Raw genomic sequence first — 17,132 nt, forward strand, 5'->3', positions numbered from 1 at the left:
AACACTTCGTATTAACAAAATAGATTAAGTTTATTTTTTATTAATAATTATTAATTAATTCAAGATCATTTACAACTAAATATATACAAATAAATTAAATGATGTTCATTTGCAAATCACATCTATTAGATTACTGTGTTTAAGGACTGTATGCACAATACTGACAGATAGAAGAGATGCCTAGAGATTGACCTAGTGATGCCGACTGCAATTACTCTATGATTTAACACTGGATTTTAGAAAGTAATATAAAATATACATAAAAAAGGATGTGTTGTAACCATAATAACAGAATATGTAACACTGTTTCCCAGTGTGTTTGAAAAAGTAAAAAGGAACAAAATTATAAATAGATAGAGATCAAAATATTAATGCTTCAGGTGAAATCAAATAAAACAAAATAAGAGAAGAGAGTCATTCTTCTCTGTGGCTGTTAATTACTTGATGATTTTTTTTTTTTTGCCGTGATTCACCTTTCAGAGCTTCTGCAGACACCTGGTGTATCGGGTAACTCACTCACTCACACACACACACACAAACCGAGAGATGAGGTGGAAACATAATGCTTGTGTGCGGTTGCTAATGACGACATGCTTGGCTTTCGCATAGAACAAAACCAGACCTTTCTCTGCACAGGTGCATGGCATGCTGTGTGTGTGTTATATAGATACAGAAACTACATGGATATCCATACATAATCATAAGGGATTGGATGTTACGTCGTAGAAGGAGAACAAAAAGGAGGGGGGGGGGGGGGGACAGAGTTGCTGCTTAAACACCTGCTCCCTCTAAACGTTATTAGTCCAAACAGACAAACGGTCAATTTTGCTGACAGACAACCGAAGCTCAAAGGTGCAGAAAGGTTAGCGGTGCCATTTAACCACAAAGCTTTTCCATCTGTAGCCATCACCACATTTCCCCTCCTGTACATTTTACTTTCCATCCGTAACCTACTTTCCATTTTCTGCCGCTGATGTTTGGGATAAGTGAACAGTCGGTCCATGCCTCACTCGGATGAACACTTGCCAAACCCCCTCTTTGCATCCTTTAAACGCTTAAATGGCAACGATTTCCCACACATTTCACTCGTCAGTTATTCTTTTATAAGGGGCGCAGCTGTGCATCATTCACCCCCCACTGTTCCACTGGACCTCTGCAGTCGTTGCATACATTCATATTTCACACACGAGCCGCAGGTGATGGAGTCGTACACTTCGGAGTCCACAACAGAAGCGTCCAGTAAAAGAACAGTTTGCCATCCATCACTTCTCTTGCTCTTTATCTAAATACGCTGCCGTTCCATAGTGTGCAGACACAACAATGTATCTGTAGCGGAGGAAAATGTCACGCGAAATGTTCTTTGCACAGGAGAACAAAGCAAAGGTGACATGCTTGACCCCTCCGCTTTATCATTTTTGTTGTGACCTTTGCTTCCCAGTACAGAGGCGCTGTAGACTCTGCTCTGCGGCTGCACTTACAAGACTTCGGGACAAAAACAATGGCGCGGGGTCATTCATCAGTAGTAAAAGGTTTTTTTTTTTCAAGCATCATGCAGGGACTAAATTGGAGAGCAGGAGGATTGAGCGTGGTGCCAGATGGTACCAGAGCTCGACTGTAGTGAAGCTCGAGGTAAAAGGGATTTATTTTCTATCGAGTCTCTGGGTACATTCAGATTACCAGGCTAAAGTGACTCATCAATCCGCTGATGTGACTCATCAGATTTTTTTTTTTTTTTTCAGGGCTGTGTGGACGTGTGATCAAGTCTGATTTTTGTGTTACTTTGGCTATGTTCACATTTACGAGCTACATTGTTCAAACTGCACACAAAAAGCCTTAAGCATGAGCATCAACAACAAGAGAAAATGTTATATTTTTCAAACCACTTTGTATTGAGGGTGACACTCATGTTGGATGATGACGTATATCAGAGGATGAGAAGGGCTACTTTTACCTTACCAGACTTAAGTGTCTCAAATGAGATTTTGTTACATTAACCCTTAGAACGCAGAATGTTAAGGCTGTTTTTCTCCATTATGTATGTATATTAATATATACAGAGGCTATAAGAACGTGTGTCTTATATCCTTTTTTTCCAGCACAACCTATAGGAAATCTGATATCTGATATATTATATAAACACACACGGTCAAAGAGTACTCAGAGTGTTTGATATCAGATTGAATATGTGGAATTTGGAAATTTGTCACAGTTCAAAGTTCGCTTGGCTCATTTTTATGAAAAAAAAAGTAAATTTTGTGACTTCTGCATAATTATTGCTTTTTAAAATCCCTACCAAAAAATGCGATATAAAATTGATCATAACTTTGACTCAAAAACACACAAGAAGGCCAAAAAAACGCATTTTGTAAAGCCTGAATATGTGCAGTCTATAAACACACACCCCCAGGATGTCCATATAAGGCCTTGTGTATTATTCCCATGGCATTCCTTCATTTACTGAGGCTTAATGTGACTACAAAACAGAATAAAGTAAATTATACAGTAAAATAACATTGAAATATATGAGCCTGAGTGGGTTTTTAAACTTGCTTTTAAAGGACACATTTGTAGAACATCTAAAATCCTGGGGCAGTTGGTTCTAGAGAGAGAGAGGGAGAGAGTGTGGGCTCATAACGACTGAATGCACCTTTTATATTTGCAAGAATACGATCAGTGTGTTTAAAAAGCCAGAGTCTGAACATGTCAGGGGTTCTGGAGAGAAAGCAGGTCAGAGATGTTTCTTGGAGCAACAGACCAGTAGTTTTTTGAGATCTTTTCTGTAGAAGTGAAGACTTCAGCGTCTCCAGTGTGTGATATGTTCAGTGGTTCTTGTCCCACTTAGTACTCAGGTGTCTCAGTCTCTCTTTTTCTCTGCAGAAGTCCAACCTTGTGGAAATAAATGCCTTTTCAAATGTGAAATGCACATTTTTAATTATGCTTATAAATGTGATCAGTGTGCACATGCTTGTCATTTGAAAGCGTTCATACGTACGCTAAATCAGACAAGACACTTGTCAAAATCAAATCAAAAAAATCTAAATCTGTAATGAATCAGGACATTGGAACAACGTGGCTGGTAATCTGAATGTGGCCTCTTTCTTCAGACTATTGACTTGTTGATTAACTTGTTCGTGCACAATTATAAAATTCTCTGGAGACACTTCACGGCTGCTGTCTTTAATGACTTAGTATTGGCATATTGTTGACTCCCACTTCTTAAATTAGCGGCTCGAACATATACTGCCGCTACACGTTGTGTTTCTGGTGATGTTTCACAGAGTGATGACTGAGAAAAGACTGCGAGACTCATCGTGAGACTTATTACACTGTCGTGCCAATGATGTGCATTTTTTCATATCATGTAAAATCTGACTCTGAGCCAGTTTCCAAAGGCCACTTAATGCCCGAGTGAGATCATTCTGCTGCTGCTGCTGCGTTTAACAGCTGCTCAGGATGTACGTAGAAGGCCATTCTGACATTTAGAGTTAATAAATAACTGCCTTTTAATACCTTAATGACTTTTATTTGTGTGAAGTTGGGCTGCAGAGTTTAAAGTTCACTCCCAGTTGTACACGCGTCTCCGGCTGAAACCGGACTCACAGGTTACAGTGGACTCTTTTAAGTTTAATAACAGGAAACACAGGTTTATGCTCCTCTCAGATCTGGAGGCTTGTAAAGGGCGTTCGGCTGGAATAAGACGAGTGGATGTGGGTGTTTTTTTTTTTTGTGTATTATTGGATTGTGCAGGGCACGAGTCTAGTTTTTATTTGACCCAAATGTGGGACATGGATAAGGAGAGACATAAAAGTACACAAGAGGCGACAGAGGACATAAATAGCGGTCATGGGAACATCAATCAACTAATTCACCGGGGAAGAAATTTGCAAAATCAACTTCTGTATCCGACTGAGTCCTGCAACATCATTCACGGTGTCCAGTATTTGCACTGATGTCATTATATAACATGTTTGCATATATTTGACTGGAGGATTACCACTGAATTCTGCCGAATAGTGTTCCATATATTCAAGACACGGTTTGTTCTGTTGTAGCCTGATATTAAAATCATTACAACGTATCATATTAGTTTAATCTTCAATCATTGTCCCAAATATAGACTTTTAGAAGTCCATGCAAATTCAATTTAAAAGAAGAAGAAGAAGAAAGCCACTTACTTTTGAAATGTAATTCTAATTGATTGGATGTTTGTGAAACCTCGATGAAGACTTTGAGTCGATATCTTCATCTGCAGACACAGTGTCTTAGTTTATTCCTTGACACATTTATGTGCAGTTTCAACCCCGGACAGGGCTTTATGGGATTTTGCTGTAGAGTAAATTTATTATCTTTAGCCTGTGGTTAACTGACAGTGGTGTAAAACAGTTTGTTTGCAGGTGGACTGGGGGAGGGGGGGGGGGGCGGGGCTGTCTGACACTATATCTCAGACCAACAAACCCGTCGTTCAGACCCACCACCGTGCTTGGATGACGTGCTGTCAGCGCTCATTAGCCGTGACAGCTGCCACAAACCCAGTCAAGGATTTGTACCAAACCATCACCTGTAAGAAAACTGCTTTATTTTATCGTAGTTATCATTATGAACCAGGTTGACAGGTCGGTTAACGACAGGTATTCCACTGAATTATTCCATTTTGTCCAAATGACAGCAGACAGTGCTCATTACTGCATTGTGAGGGATAGTGACGGCAACTTTCTTTTACCGCACAACTTTTTTTGTTGATGCTGTTGGGACACAAGGAACAAATAATGGAGTGAAAATGCAGACGCAGAATCAGTGGCAAACTCCGTCTGAAGTACCGTACGTAACAATAATACACAGAATCTCAAACCTTCAGCTCTCATAGGGCTATACCATACAATTCATTATCATAATAATCATTTCTACTGTATCCCAAAAATAGTCGTACCATAGCATAAACAATGCTGATGCAGAGTTTCCCCTCCATGTCCCCTGACATTTGCACTCTGTCCTTACCCTGTCCTGTCTCACGGCATGTCTTTGCACACACAGAACAAAGCAGACACACACACACACACACATACATAGTCAAAATAACTTGAGTGAAGTTGATGCGTAAAGTGCAATAAATGCTTTCCCAAAACCAAAGGAGGACAAAATCAATCCCAATAATCACAAATCAAACGCATTTATTTTGAAAATCAGTTCGAAAAATTGTCATATTTTTCACTATGTCCAATTTTGCACCTATGCAATATTTATATATATACAGTACATCTGAGCGACTTAATATCTGTGTTATTTAGCCTTATTTATTGCTTGTACATAGGTTCTTCTATTGAAAAAAAAAAAAAAACCAGCAAACAATTGCATTGAAACCTGTTAGCGACGTTCACTTCAAGCTGATTGTGCTGTTTGTTAATGTGGCCGCGATGAAGGCGGTGTTTAAAACCCCTAAAATATTATTTATCCAATCACCGGTCTCTACTTCACACCTGGTATTAGCATCTGTCTTCAGTGATCCAGTCGCATGCGAACAGACTTCACACCTGGCATTAAAACGCATTTCCTGTGATCACATCTGGACTTCTCTTGCTCTTTATCCAAATACGCAATGATGTAAGGACATAATGATGTTTTTAACAAGTCTGACCGTACAGATGTTTGTGTGTGTGTGTGTGTGTGTGCAGATACAAAGAGAGGAAAAGAAAAAATGAGAGAAGCTCCAGTGAATCAAAGCTCTACTTGCGCTGCTGTGACACAAAATATGATTTTAACCATCAGAAAAGTTAATATTGTGGCAGTGGCTGAAAATATATGGAATTAGATGTGTGTCACTATTTTCAGACAGCCAGTTTTTAAGAAGCAAATAAAATATCGATTTAATATTTAAATCGATATTTTATATAATATTTAATAATAACATTTAAAGTGTATTTTCAACTATAAAATACAATATTTTTAAATGATTAAATCAAAACTTTATTTGCTTCTTAAAAAGTATCCATATATTTTTAGCCACGGCCACAATATTAACTCTGATGGTCACACGATTTATTTTTTCTACGGGTAAAAATCTTATTACATGTCACAGCAGCGTTGATTCTTTTGAGCTTCTCTCGTTTTCTTTTCTTAAAAAGTGTTGTTTGTTTCGTGAAAATAAAATAAATGTGATTAGTGTAAAAGAAAATCTTAAATTATAGCAGTTTTATCAGAACGCATCAGCTGCAGGTCTCTAATCCACCTAATGTGTCCTATCAGAGAGTCAGGATTCACTGGTAGCATTCAGACTTGTACTGTACGTGGATGGATGGTTGATACCAAGTCTGAACAGGGTCTAACAGTCCAGAGGAAAGCACTATTTAGGCCCCTCGGGAGGGACACGAGAGCAGATTGCCTTCATCCGCTTCATCGGTGCCCCGGCCCTCGTCCAGGAACCAGAGAGATGAAGGGAAAACCTGGCAGTGGCAGGAGATGTCTGATTGATTAATGTGCTGCCGGTTTGATCGCCTGTCACCAGCAGAGAGATAGCGATTTGACCTCCGCCTTTCGCTCTCTGCCCTTGGCTTCATCACAGCCACTTGTCGTCGAGAGGGCCACAGAAGCGGAGGATGAGAAGTGGTACACGGAACATCCTGTTAAGGGCCCTGTGAGATACCTGCCCTTTGACCTCTCCTCTGGTGTAAAACTAATGTCTCCACCAGCTGTGGTTTGCTCATGTCTGCTATTGTTTAGCCAAAGAGCCAGGAGAACCAGTTAGCTGATTATCTGGGCATGGGAACCGGCTGGAGGCGGTCTCCCCGTCCCCGCTCTTGTCCTGTGGGAGCTTCTCTGGAACAGAGCTCTGCCACGATAACCTGCTGACAGATCCTGTCGGTTTGAAATACTGAATATTTTCCCTATAATTAAAGGATTTCTGTTAATGTTCAAACTCGAACCAGGTTGTGCATTCAGGGGCCAGCGTCCAGGAGGTCTGTGCACACAGGAAGTGCTGTTTTGTACACGTTTATCTGCAAAAACAGCCATTTGTTTGGAGCAGATAAGCAAAGCACCAAAAAGGCTGCTGCAAATGCGATATTTTAGGGCCGAGGCTGTGCAAGAGTTTGCAGAAACAATCCAACCGTCTCCTGAAAATAATCTAATTCATAACTCTATTTATAGGAAGTTGGTGCAAACGTGTGGGTGGGCGTGTTTGTGTGTGTGTGAGAACTGTGATGACAGACTGTGAGACTGAGCACGAGGATGAAATATCGGGGTTTCCTTACTTTATCTGGACTGGAACTGAAACACACACGTACTTCCCCTAATCTTTTCCATCTGAAATAAAGCAACTAAGCCCTTTTTTTTTTTTTTACAGAGAAAGAGAAAGAGAGAAGGATACACATATTTTAATTTGTGACAATTCTAACACGATTAACAGAAGTGAAATGGAGACAGTCGGATGAGGATATTCCATCACATCTATTTGTCTATGGAAGGACGTATGGAATCACACATCCAACATCCACGTCCATCAGAATCAGACCCACACAGGACATGAAAACCACCGTCTCCGCCTACTTTTCCCTTTTTAACCTGCCGTCTTTTGTGAAGCTCACATCGACGGTCTCTTCCTCTTCCTTCTGTCCATTTCGCACTAGATCTACGACACTGAGCTGGAAGTAAGTGTTTTCCGGCCCCGGGTGTGCTGCTCCTCTCATTGACCTTGGCCAAGTCTCAGCATGCCATGGCATCGTTTACAAAGACACACACACACACACACACACACACAATCATCCAGGGCCGTGCCAGCTTTTCCCATAACTCTGGCCTCCTGGTTTGTTTACTAGCTCAGCCAGTTGCAGTGAGTTTGCAGTGAGAAGCCTCCACTTACTTACAGAGAAGCTCAGTCCGTCATTCGCCGCAGCTGAATCCCCCGGCCCCTGCTTTAAACTGCTGCCATCTACAACTGGATCTGTGCCATGAAAAGCACATTTCCCTTGGCTATAATCTATGTTATTTGCTGGGACAGGACTGTAAAATTTTAAGGTAATAGAATCTTTTTTCCAAGAAATGATGTTTATATATAACACAGAGCCTCAGCAAATATGTTTTTCATCAATAGAAAGCATGGTTTTTCTGCCGGCGCAGCTGATTTTACAGAACAATATCCCCTTGTTTTGACGCTAAAGCTTAGCTGGAATAAATATTTGCATAGTTTTGTGTAAAGAATAATCAGGTATAGCTCATGGATGGAAGAATAGTAGAGCTTTATCAAGGTTAGAAGGGGGTGGCAAGTTACAAAAAAATGACTTAAGGCCGAACATTATTTCCATTTAACAACCGCTTTTCCCGCAAACCAAAGAACCCTTCTGCTGCCTAAACCTATGACCACACACGAGACTGTGGACGAAAACCAGCGTCTCTGGTGTGACAGTTGTAATCTCGCTCTGCCAATCAAACACCAACCACATAATGGTGACCCCAGTTCAAAAAACTCTACCGCTTAAAGATTAATGTGTTATCGTGGACCGCTAACATTTAAAATATGTTGCAGTGAGTTCACACGTTGTGTCTCACTAAAGCGGTTAGTGTCTTCGGATCTATATTGTTGTCGTTGCTGCACACGAAAAGTGATGTGTTTTACGTCGAGAGAGATGGAGGCAACAGCAGCGTCGCGCGAGTAAAGGGAGACGGCTGTGGAACAGGTTTCTCACAAATGGTTTCTAGATAAGATAAGATGAGCCTGTATTGTCTCCAACCTTGTTTTTTTTAGCAATTTGACAGCTTAATTGCTTATTGTCTCTAGAGCTGCAACTAACTATTATTTCCATAATCGATTAATCTGTCGATTATATTCTCTGATCGGTGTTCTCAAATGTCTTGTTTTGTCCACTAACTGAAATCATTGACTTTTAATGATTTCTTTGTTATCCAGAGCAAAGAAATGAAGTAAATACTCACATTTAAGAAGCTTAAACAATCGGAAATACTGTTTTAATCATGAAAAAAGCTTCAAACCGATTATTCGATTATCAAAATAGTTGTCGATTAGTTTAGTAATCGATTAATAATCGATTCTTCGATTAATTGTTTCAGCTGCCCCCGCGCTGCAGCTGTATACACACAAATGCTCCCTCAGTCAGGTCTGATAGGTAACATAAAAAAAAAAACTCACCAAAAGTGACACACTGCAGTTTTAATTCCCTAAAAAAAACAATAGGTAAAGCACTCAGAGAGTGCAAGCCTCCGCCAAGGCCACTCTGCTTCATATCCACCATCACCACAATCTAATCATTTCTTCTTCGGGCTATAATCTGCATCCGCAGAAGATTTCATCCGAATATGTTCTTACATTTTTGAGTTATTCTGCAAAAAAAAAAATCATAACCTCCTCGCTCGAGGTAATAACAGCACGACTCGCCACAGACTAATGGCAAACGCGCAGTTTCTGACGTTTCCAGCGTTGCCAATTACAGTTGAAACAGCCCGCGTCACTCTGCTGCTCATCCGTTTGTCACGCAGGTCAGAGAAGTCAGAGAAATGAGGCCAGCATTTTACAGAAAACACTCTCAAACTGGCGTTTACTTGTTTTTCCTGCAGCCTCGAGCAAACATAAGACCAATACAGTACAGTCAGGTCGCATTCAATTACATTATACTGATTTTTTTTTAGCTCGACCTCATGTTAGAAAGCACATTTAGTGTTTCTACAGCTCCAGTGTTTGAGGGAAAAATAGCCATTTGTGCTTAAATGTTAGGTGTTAGACACTACACATGAAATAATAAAGTGGGATTATAGAGGAACAAAGGTTGTCCATGAACAGTGGAGTTTCCGTGCGTCTGTGAAAGGTTGCTCTTTCTTTAATTAGATTCGAGTGATAAAATTGCCTGTACTTTGAGCCTTGAAGGCCTTTTACTGTGCATGACTTTGGGTTCCATCCAATGTGCTGCTGCTCCTTTGGCTGCCAACGCACCACTAACTAATGACCAGGAAATAACTGTGGTTCACACACACACACACACACACACACTCACACCAACACACACACACACACACACTGGTAGTCGTTTCTGACTTTTAGGGACTACATTCCTTCTCTCGGCTTAACCCTCTCCACAACTGGCCAAAACCTGATCCTTAAGTGAGTTAATTCAAATCCCAGCGACTGCGGGAAACGGAGCTTGGAATTTGAGTCTCTCACTGTTGCCATTGTCTCCTATGAAATATTTAAACCCACAAATATAAGTGTATAATAAATATAATTTCTAATTCCACCAACACCCAGGAACACTTATCCTCACTAAAAGCGGCCCGAAGTGACATAATCCTGAACTAACTGCTGTGAAATGCAGTAAAATACTCGACGCTTAATCGTACCACAACCTTACTGTGTTTATAATTAGCAGTTATTTCAGTTGAGAGGGATTCTGTGTGAGTGTATAATTGCCTCCCACTCTTCATTTTCAATTTCAGTTCACTTTTTTTGGTGCCATTATATGTTAAGAGGGAGAGGAAAAGATTACGTATATGTTGGAATAATCTCTATGTTAATGCTCAGGTTCATTTTGGGTCTGAAGCATCCTTAGAGCCATCGATGGTTTATGTTTTTGGTAATGATTGACACAAACACTTTCACAAGCCAACTCTCCAACTGCAAACAACAAAAAACTAGAGCTAGACACAACTGCAGTCCATTGATTTGTCAACATGAATGTTTAAGTGTACCATGCATTATGACGGAGAACATTCAAGGCCATTTGCATTTCTATTTTTAACAAATACTGTCCACATGCAGTAGGTCTGTTGCTTTTTATCCAAAATTCAGATATTTCTCACCATTTTTTTAAATTCAAACCCTTAGGAAACACTTTCAGGCCATAATATAAAGCCTAGAAGTGCATCAGACTATTGTCAAATAAATACCGTGTCACAAATACTAGTATGCAGCAGTGATTTGTTGGATTCTACACGTCATCGTGTGATGCCACATTAACTATCGCCATCAGACCTACACACACACACACACACACACACACACACCACAATGGAAGCGCTAGACAGATACAGTTTCAAACCATACTGTGGTGAGCTGCTGCCCCGTCCAGACTCACAGACCCCGGTCTTAAAGTTGATGGTTTTCAAGACAAACCCAGACTTGCAGTGATTTCCACAAACACATCAGGCACTGATGATGAAAACACTTGTGCGAACCACAAAGTCCAAATTGAAAGCAGACACCATGCAGGCCCCTAAAAATAGCAACAATTTCCCTCAAACATTCCTTGTTCAAGATGATTGTGGATTTATTTCAACACAAGTGAAGAAATAAAACAACTGGAGCCGAACCACAGCTCCTGTGTACTGCATCTCATAGCTCGAGGTTCTGCTGATGGCAAAGTCAGGAGTTCTCTTGATACACGCTGTCCTCGCTCACACCAGACGCCACTAGTTACTATTTTGCTTTGCTTCCACTGACCGTCCAGTGAAACCACTGGCGGCTTCTCCTCCTCCTCCTCCCGAGTGTGTGCCTATGAGAGGCTTTGTCAAAATGTCTCTGCGGCCTGGTTCCATGTTTCGGTAACGGCTCAGTCGTGTCGAAGCCACAGAGGAATTGTGTCTTTCACACACAGAACCGGACCTGGAGTGTCACGGTTTGACTTTTCGCCGCAGCTGAAAAAGCCGTTTGTCCTGAGTTGTCTTTTCCATTTACAGCTTCACTTCTGTTTTCCTCTTTTCTTTTCTTTTTTTTCCTGTTTTTTTTGTTGCTCAGTTCATGTTGCAATTTTCCAGAACCAGCTCCTGCATGGTGTGTCCCTTGTGTGTGTGTGTGTGTGTGTGTGTGGAGGGCTTTCCATCTGTGGACCAGATTAAAGGTGGGGGGAGAAAACTCAGGGATGCATGTGTCGGGAAGCCCGGGGGAATGAGAGACGAGTGTGGGCATTTCATCAGTGTTAACAGTATGTGCAGCACTGACCGGCTCTGCCTGTCTCTCATGTGCGGATCATGTGACCAGTCTGCCAACATGGCACTTCTCCTCTGGATGCTAATTTCCCTGCTGTGAACTTTTTTCTCTCTTATTGTTTATTAGTATGTATACACACACCAGCAGACGAGAACTAATAAAGAACATCATCTAAAACTTCAGTTGTGTCATCAAACAACATCTGCTGCTGTTTTGTTTATAATGGAACCACGGCTCACAGCCCCGACGAGCGTCACATTTGTTATTACAACAGTCGATTGAGAGCGGCTTCTCTTCTCAGCGAGTCTGCCTTCATAACGACGATCTGCGATGAAAACACTAAACGGCTGCCTGGAAATAGCTCCGCAGATGGCAGATTTGGTTCGGGTGTGATAGTGAGTCGCGCTGACCGAACCGATGAATCAGCCAAAAGTAAACTGTGGGCTGATTATTCACTGTCCTCCAACGTAATGTCAAACTAAAAACAAACAACTCAAATATAGAACATGGGAGTGATAATGCTGTCAGAGGCCTGTGTCGGTCTTTGGCGAGAACAGGTGACGCACACTTTGACTTGTAAATTGTGGTCGTCTGTCCGACCGCAGGGAGAAGAGCTGGGTGGATCAGGCTGTGGGTCTTGGTATGGAGAGCCGCATGCTCAGAGCATGACTGGACGATTATGGGTAATAATGTGAGCTTTTGTAGGTGTGAGTGTGTGTGTGTGTGTGTGTTCAACGTCTGGAGGGGATTTTTTTTCCGCAATAGTTACTGGTAAGTAGAGCTCAGTGGGGCTAGTCTCCAGGTTTTATCACAACAAAAGGACCCCTCTGTCTGTCTGTCTGTCTGTGACGTCAATTCAATCATTAGACTGAATACCTCTACCCGACTCGGTTTCCCGTTACTTTATAGTTCCTCCTCAACGTCGTTTCATACGTGACACAAACACACAGACAAGTGACGGTTAAAGCAAAGCAGTTGTTTTTCGGGGGGGAAACTGAATCATGAGAGTCGGTTCATTCAAAAGATTTGTTCACGAGCAGCGCACAGACTCCATGTGACACAGTCGTATTGAGATTTTAGACATTTCCTTTGCTTAATGTCAGAGATTAACGCTTGTTTTCAGGACTTTTAACTCTTTTTAACTGATCTACAGCTTGGCATTGTCCGGTTTGATTCTTGTGTCGGACGTGGCGCTCATGACTCTTCCAGTGCCGACACTCTCTGACCAATCAGTGACCAGCAGGCAGAGTCTGTTGACGTCAAATTTTTAGCATCGGCTCAGCTCACTTACAACCTCGCCAGAGCAGGTACTAATTTATCTTTATTAATCCCCCTTAGGGGAAATTATTCTCTGCATTTGACCCATCCTAGAATTAGGAGCAGTGGGCTGTCACACTGAGTAGCGCCCGGGGAGCTGGGGGTTGGGTACCTTGCTCAGGGGTACCCCAGCCCTTTCAACCTGGTGGGGACTTGAACCGGCGACCTTCCGGTTACAAACCAAGTTCCCTTTCCACTTGGCCACAGGCTGCCCATCTAAAATATTCCTCTGCATTTGACCCATCCTAGAATTAGGAGCAGTGGGCTGCCACACTGAGTAGTGCCCAGGGAGCAATGGGGGTTGGGTACCTTGCTCAGGGGTACCCCAGCCCTTTTGGCCGGGTGGGGATTTGAACCTGCACCCCTACAGTTAAAAGCCAAGTTTCCTTTCCACTTGGCCAGGGGATGCCCTTTTTAAAAAAAAAAGTATCAGGTACTATCACTAATGGAAAAGCAAAAAAAAGAGGAGCCGAGCCGAGTCGTGCTCAAACTGTATGATAGAAAAGCGCAAAAATACTAAATCCCAGGAACAATGGAGATACGTGCTCGCCTGCTTGTATTGAGATATGTTTTTTAATCCAAATAGACGCTGGTTTTGGAGATTCTTCGTACATCCTGATTTATCAAAAAATGGAGGACTGACTGCTGTATGTGCTCAACCTGAGGAGACGAGGTTAGCTCCCGCATGGAACCCGGGCGAGTTTACCTGTTGTGTTTACGTGAGTGATTATAACCACAGACGATCCGCTGACGTGACTCATGTAAGGTCAACTCGCTTTCTAACAACGACCAAAGAGAAAAAGCTCGATGTACAAAAACCCACACTGGAAACAAAACACGCCAGTGTTTACACTGCTGACTTATAGGAGGAGATCAATCACTCAGCCCTCATCCACGAGTCATGTTTGTGTGCGACAGGGTTTTCAAAACACGTCTGTTTTCAAAATACATTTGCGAATTTGACCTTATAAAATGAGCTGCTTCTTCTTCTTTTTTGTTTTTTTTGTCATCATTTATTTTTTTTGTCCCTGACAGTTAACTGGAGAGTGGAAACTGCAGCACATCCACGCGCTGCCGTGCATTATGAGGATGAGTCAGGCTCCTGCTTTCTCCAAACTGTGGAAAAATGTCACTCTGCTTTTGCTCTGCTGTCACCCGTCCTGTGTCTACATGTGCTTTTAGGCCCGTGAAAGATAAGCTTACAAGATAATACCTCCATACACTTCAAAGACTTGGCCAGTGTTGTATCGCTGGAAGCGTTACCAGATCTCGGCATATGTAGAGAAATGATTTACCTCCGCCTCTGTCATTGGAAAACGGTGAATATCACTGACATGAAAGTGAATGGATAAAGCATCTGCCCATGGTTTGGCCACAATGTAGAAAATGTGGCTTCATTTAAGAGTCCTGGTTAATTCTTTTTTTTTTGAGCCTTGATCTGTCTGTCTGAAATCAGCAGATGACATGAATATGTCGTCTGGATGTGTCTACAGCTAAATCTCCTATTAGATATGGACTCAGTCAGACAGACAGTTGTCCAGATGGACAGACAGATGGTCAGAATTCAGCAGAGGATCATTAACACATGAAACTCTGTGCCCGTCTTATAATAATAACCTAATAATACCATAATACCTTAACTAGAGTTACATCTCACACATGCGACATGTAAAGACAAATGACTGTTATTTGTGTAATAACTGCATGTTGGCCCCCGCAGGCCCATTAGGCTATTGACAAAATGTCAATAAAGATTCATTTTTAAAGCTCCATGGCAACAAGCGACAATGCTAACAAGGTAGAAGCGTGCTTTACCCTGTTGCTTTGTGCTTTTTGTGTGTGTGTGTGTGTGTGTGTGTTCCCTAAAACACACCACCATATACAGTATGTCTGCACATCTGGACTCAAAGATGTGTGAGAGGACGAGGTAATAAAAGTAAGGAGACGCGCGGTTGCCGTTGCCACATCTCGAGCAACTTGGCTTCCAGACATAACGTCCAACGCTGTGGTTTGCAGACGCCGCGCGACTCAGTTTCAACCGCGCGAGGAGCCTCGTGTCCACCGAGCAAAGTTTCTGACATGTCAGAAAGTAATGCGACCGTCTGAGTGGCGTTTCAGGAGCAGATGGTGTGGCATGGTGAACAAAGCCAAACAACAAAGCTGACATTTGCACAGGGTCCAAAAAAATCGCTAACACTTTCGATTAGGGAACACATATTCACTATTAACTAGGTAGTCACTTACATGCATAAACAGCACACTAGCCCTTTATTAGTAATTATTAAGCACATATTAACACCTTATTCTACCTCTATTACGAAATGAATTAACATGTTTCCTGATTAAGGTGTTAATACATGCTTAATAATCACTAATAAAGGTCTGGTATGCTACTTATATGCATGTTAGTAAGTTGTGTGTTCCCTAATCTAAAGTGTTCTTACAGGGTATGATCCGACCAACAGAGGGAAAAAACTTTCAGTGATATTCATCGAATACAAAGGCGACTGTTCCATAGTGTTATTAAAACATATCACAGTTGATTCATTATCTTTGAACGCAGCTTATCTGCAGGAGGCTGTTTCAACCCCCGTGGGATTAAATTTTCCACAGTTCAACTAGTAATACACACACACACACACTTTTCAGAACACTGGGGGGCATGTAGACCTCTTTCAGGGGTTTTTGCAGAGTCCAAATATTTCCATGCTCCAAGTGACCCACAGGGAAGATAACAGTGCGAGTGTTCGGGGAGGATGTGTCGATGAACTCTGGAGCTGGGATGTGTTGACGCACGTGTCGGAGCCTGCCTGTTCCTGGTGCTGATTCGGCCGGCTTTCATTCGCACACTCAACAAGGCTCCGCCAGTCACCGGCGTCACAAGAGCCCAGAGTGACAGACAAGTCTGCATTTGACACATCACAGCTATGAGCTGCTGGCACGGGGGTACGCGAAGAGAGAAAGACTGAAAATGAAGACGTGTTCAGAGGTGGAAAGAAACCGCTGATCGGGTTACAGTGCCAGGAAAATGGACGATATGAAGGTACAGCCAGTACCTGATGATAATCCAGGAAAATCAGCTGAAATACTGGACGGAATGACTCACTGACACTGTGGAGAGCTAAAACACTCTCTGAAGAATGAATGTGCTCAGAGCCCGGTGACTTCAACTTGTCAGAAAGTGATTTGGTGTTGCAGTAATGAGGTTGAGATTGAGCGAGACTTACCTGGAGAGAGATCTCCATCACTCTGCTCTCCGGAGTCTGAGTCCATCTTCCCCTGCAGGACACTCAGAGGCTACAGATGCTCTCTTACGTCTCTCTCGTCTTCTGGCTCCCTCTCCTCTCCAGGGAGTCCTTTCGGATCTCTTCACAACACAGAAAAAAAAAAAAATCTTGTTGTTGTTTTTTTAAATTTCTTTTGTATTTCTTTTCTCCTGGAGAGCTGAACTAAACCTCTCCCAGCCTGGATCACTGCAGCTGTGAGAGGAATAGTACTGGGCTTATTTGCTGATCTCGCCTCCTTTTCTTTTGCACTCCTCTCTTCTTCTGACTCCCTCAGTTTCCTTCTCGTCTACTTTCCCAATTCCTAATGCTCCCTCCCCTTGCTCTCTCCCGGTCCATCCCCTCTCTGGTTCTCCCTCCCTTGTCCTTGCCACTTGGTCCCTCCTCCTCCTCCTCCTCCTCTCATTGGGATCCTGTCACACTCGGGCTCTTCACGCTCGCTCCACTCAAACTCTTTCTCTACCTCTTTCTGTATGCTGTAAGTGCTGTTGCTTCCTCTCTCCCTCCCGCTCTCTGTCTCTGGGTAAGAGTGCTGCCTGTGTTTTCGCAGAGCAATGGCAGAGAGTCATTCATGGCAACTTGAAATTCATCTCCAGCAGTAAAAAAAA

The 17,132-nt window shown here is 42.3% G+C and overlaps 1 protein-coding gene across 1 annotated transcript in view; it reads right to left on the reverse strand.

Annotated features, from left to right (window-relative positions):
* The window catches only part of tnfaip8l3 (tumor necrosis factor, alpha-induced protein 8-like 3), a 28,199-nt gene extending 11,361 nt beyond the window's left edge, over nucleotides 1-16,838 (reverse strand). The window contains exon 1 of the mRNA XM_058630265.1: nucleotides 16,468-16,838. Coding sequence (XP_058486248.1) covers nucleotides 16,468-16,513 — 46 coding nt within the window. The 5' untranslated portion in view covers nucleotides 16,514-16,838. The remainder of the gene's footprint in view (nucleotides 1-16,467) is intronic.
* Between the last annotated feature and the right edge of the window lie 294 nt (nucleotides 16,839-17,132).

Source organism: Solea solea, chromosome 5 (genome assembly GCF_958295425.1).
Source record: "Solea solea chromosome 5, fSolSol10.1, whole genome shotgun sequence".
NCBI classification, from domain to species: domain Eukaryota; kingdom Metazoa; phylum Chordata; class Actinopteri; order Pleuronectiformes; family Soleidae; genus Solea; species Solea solea.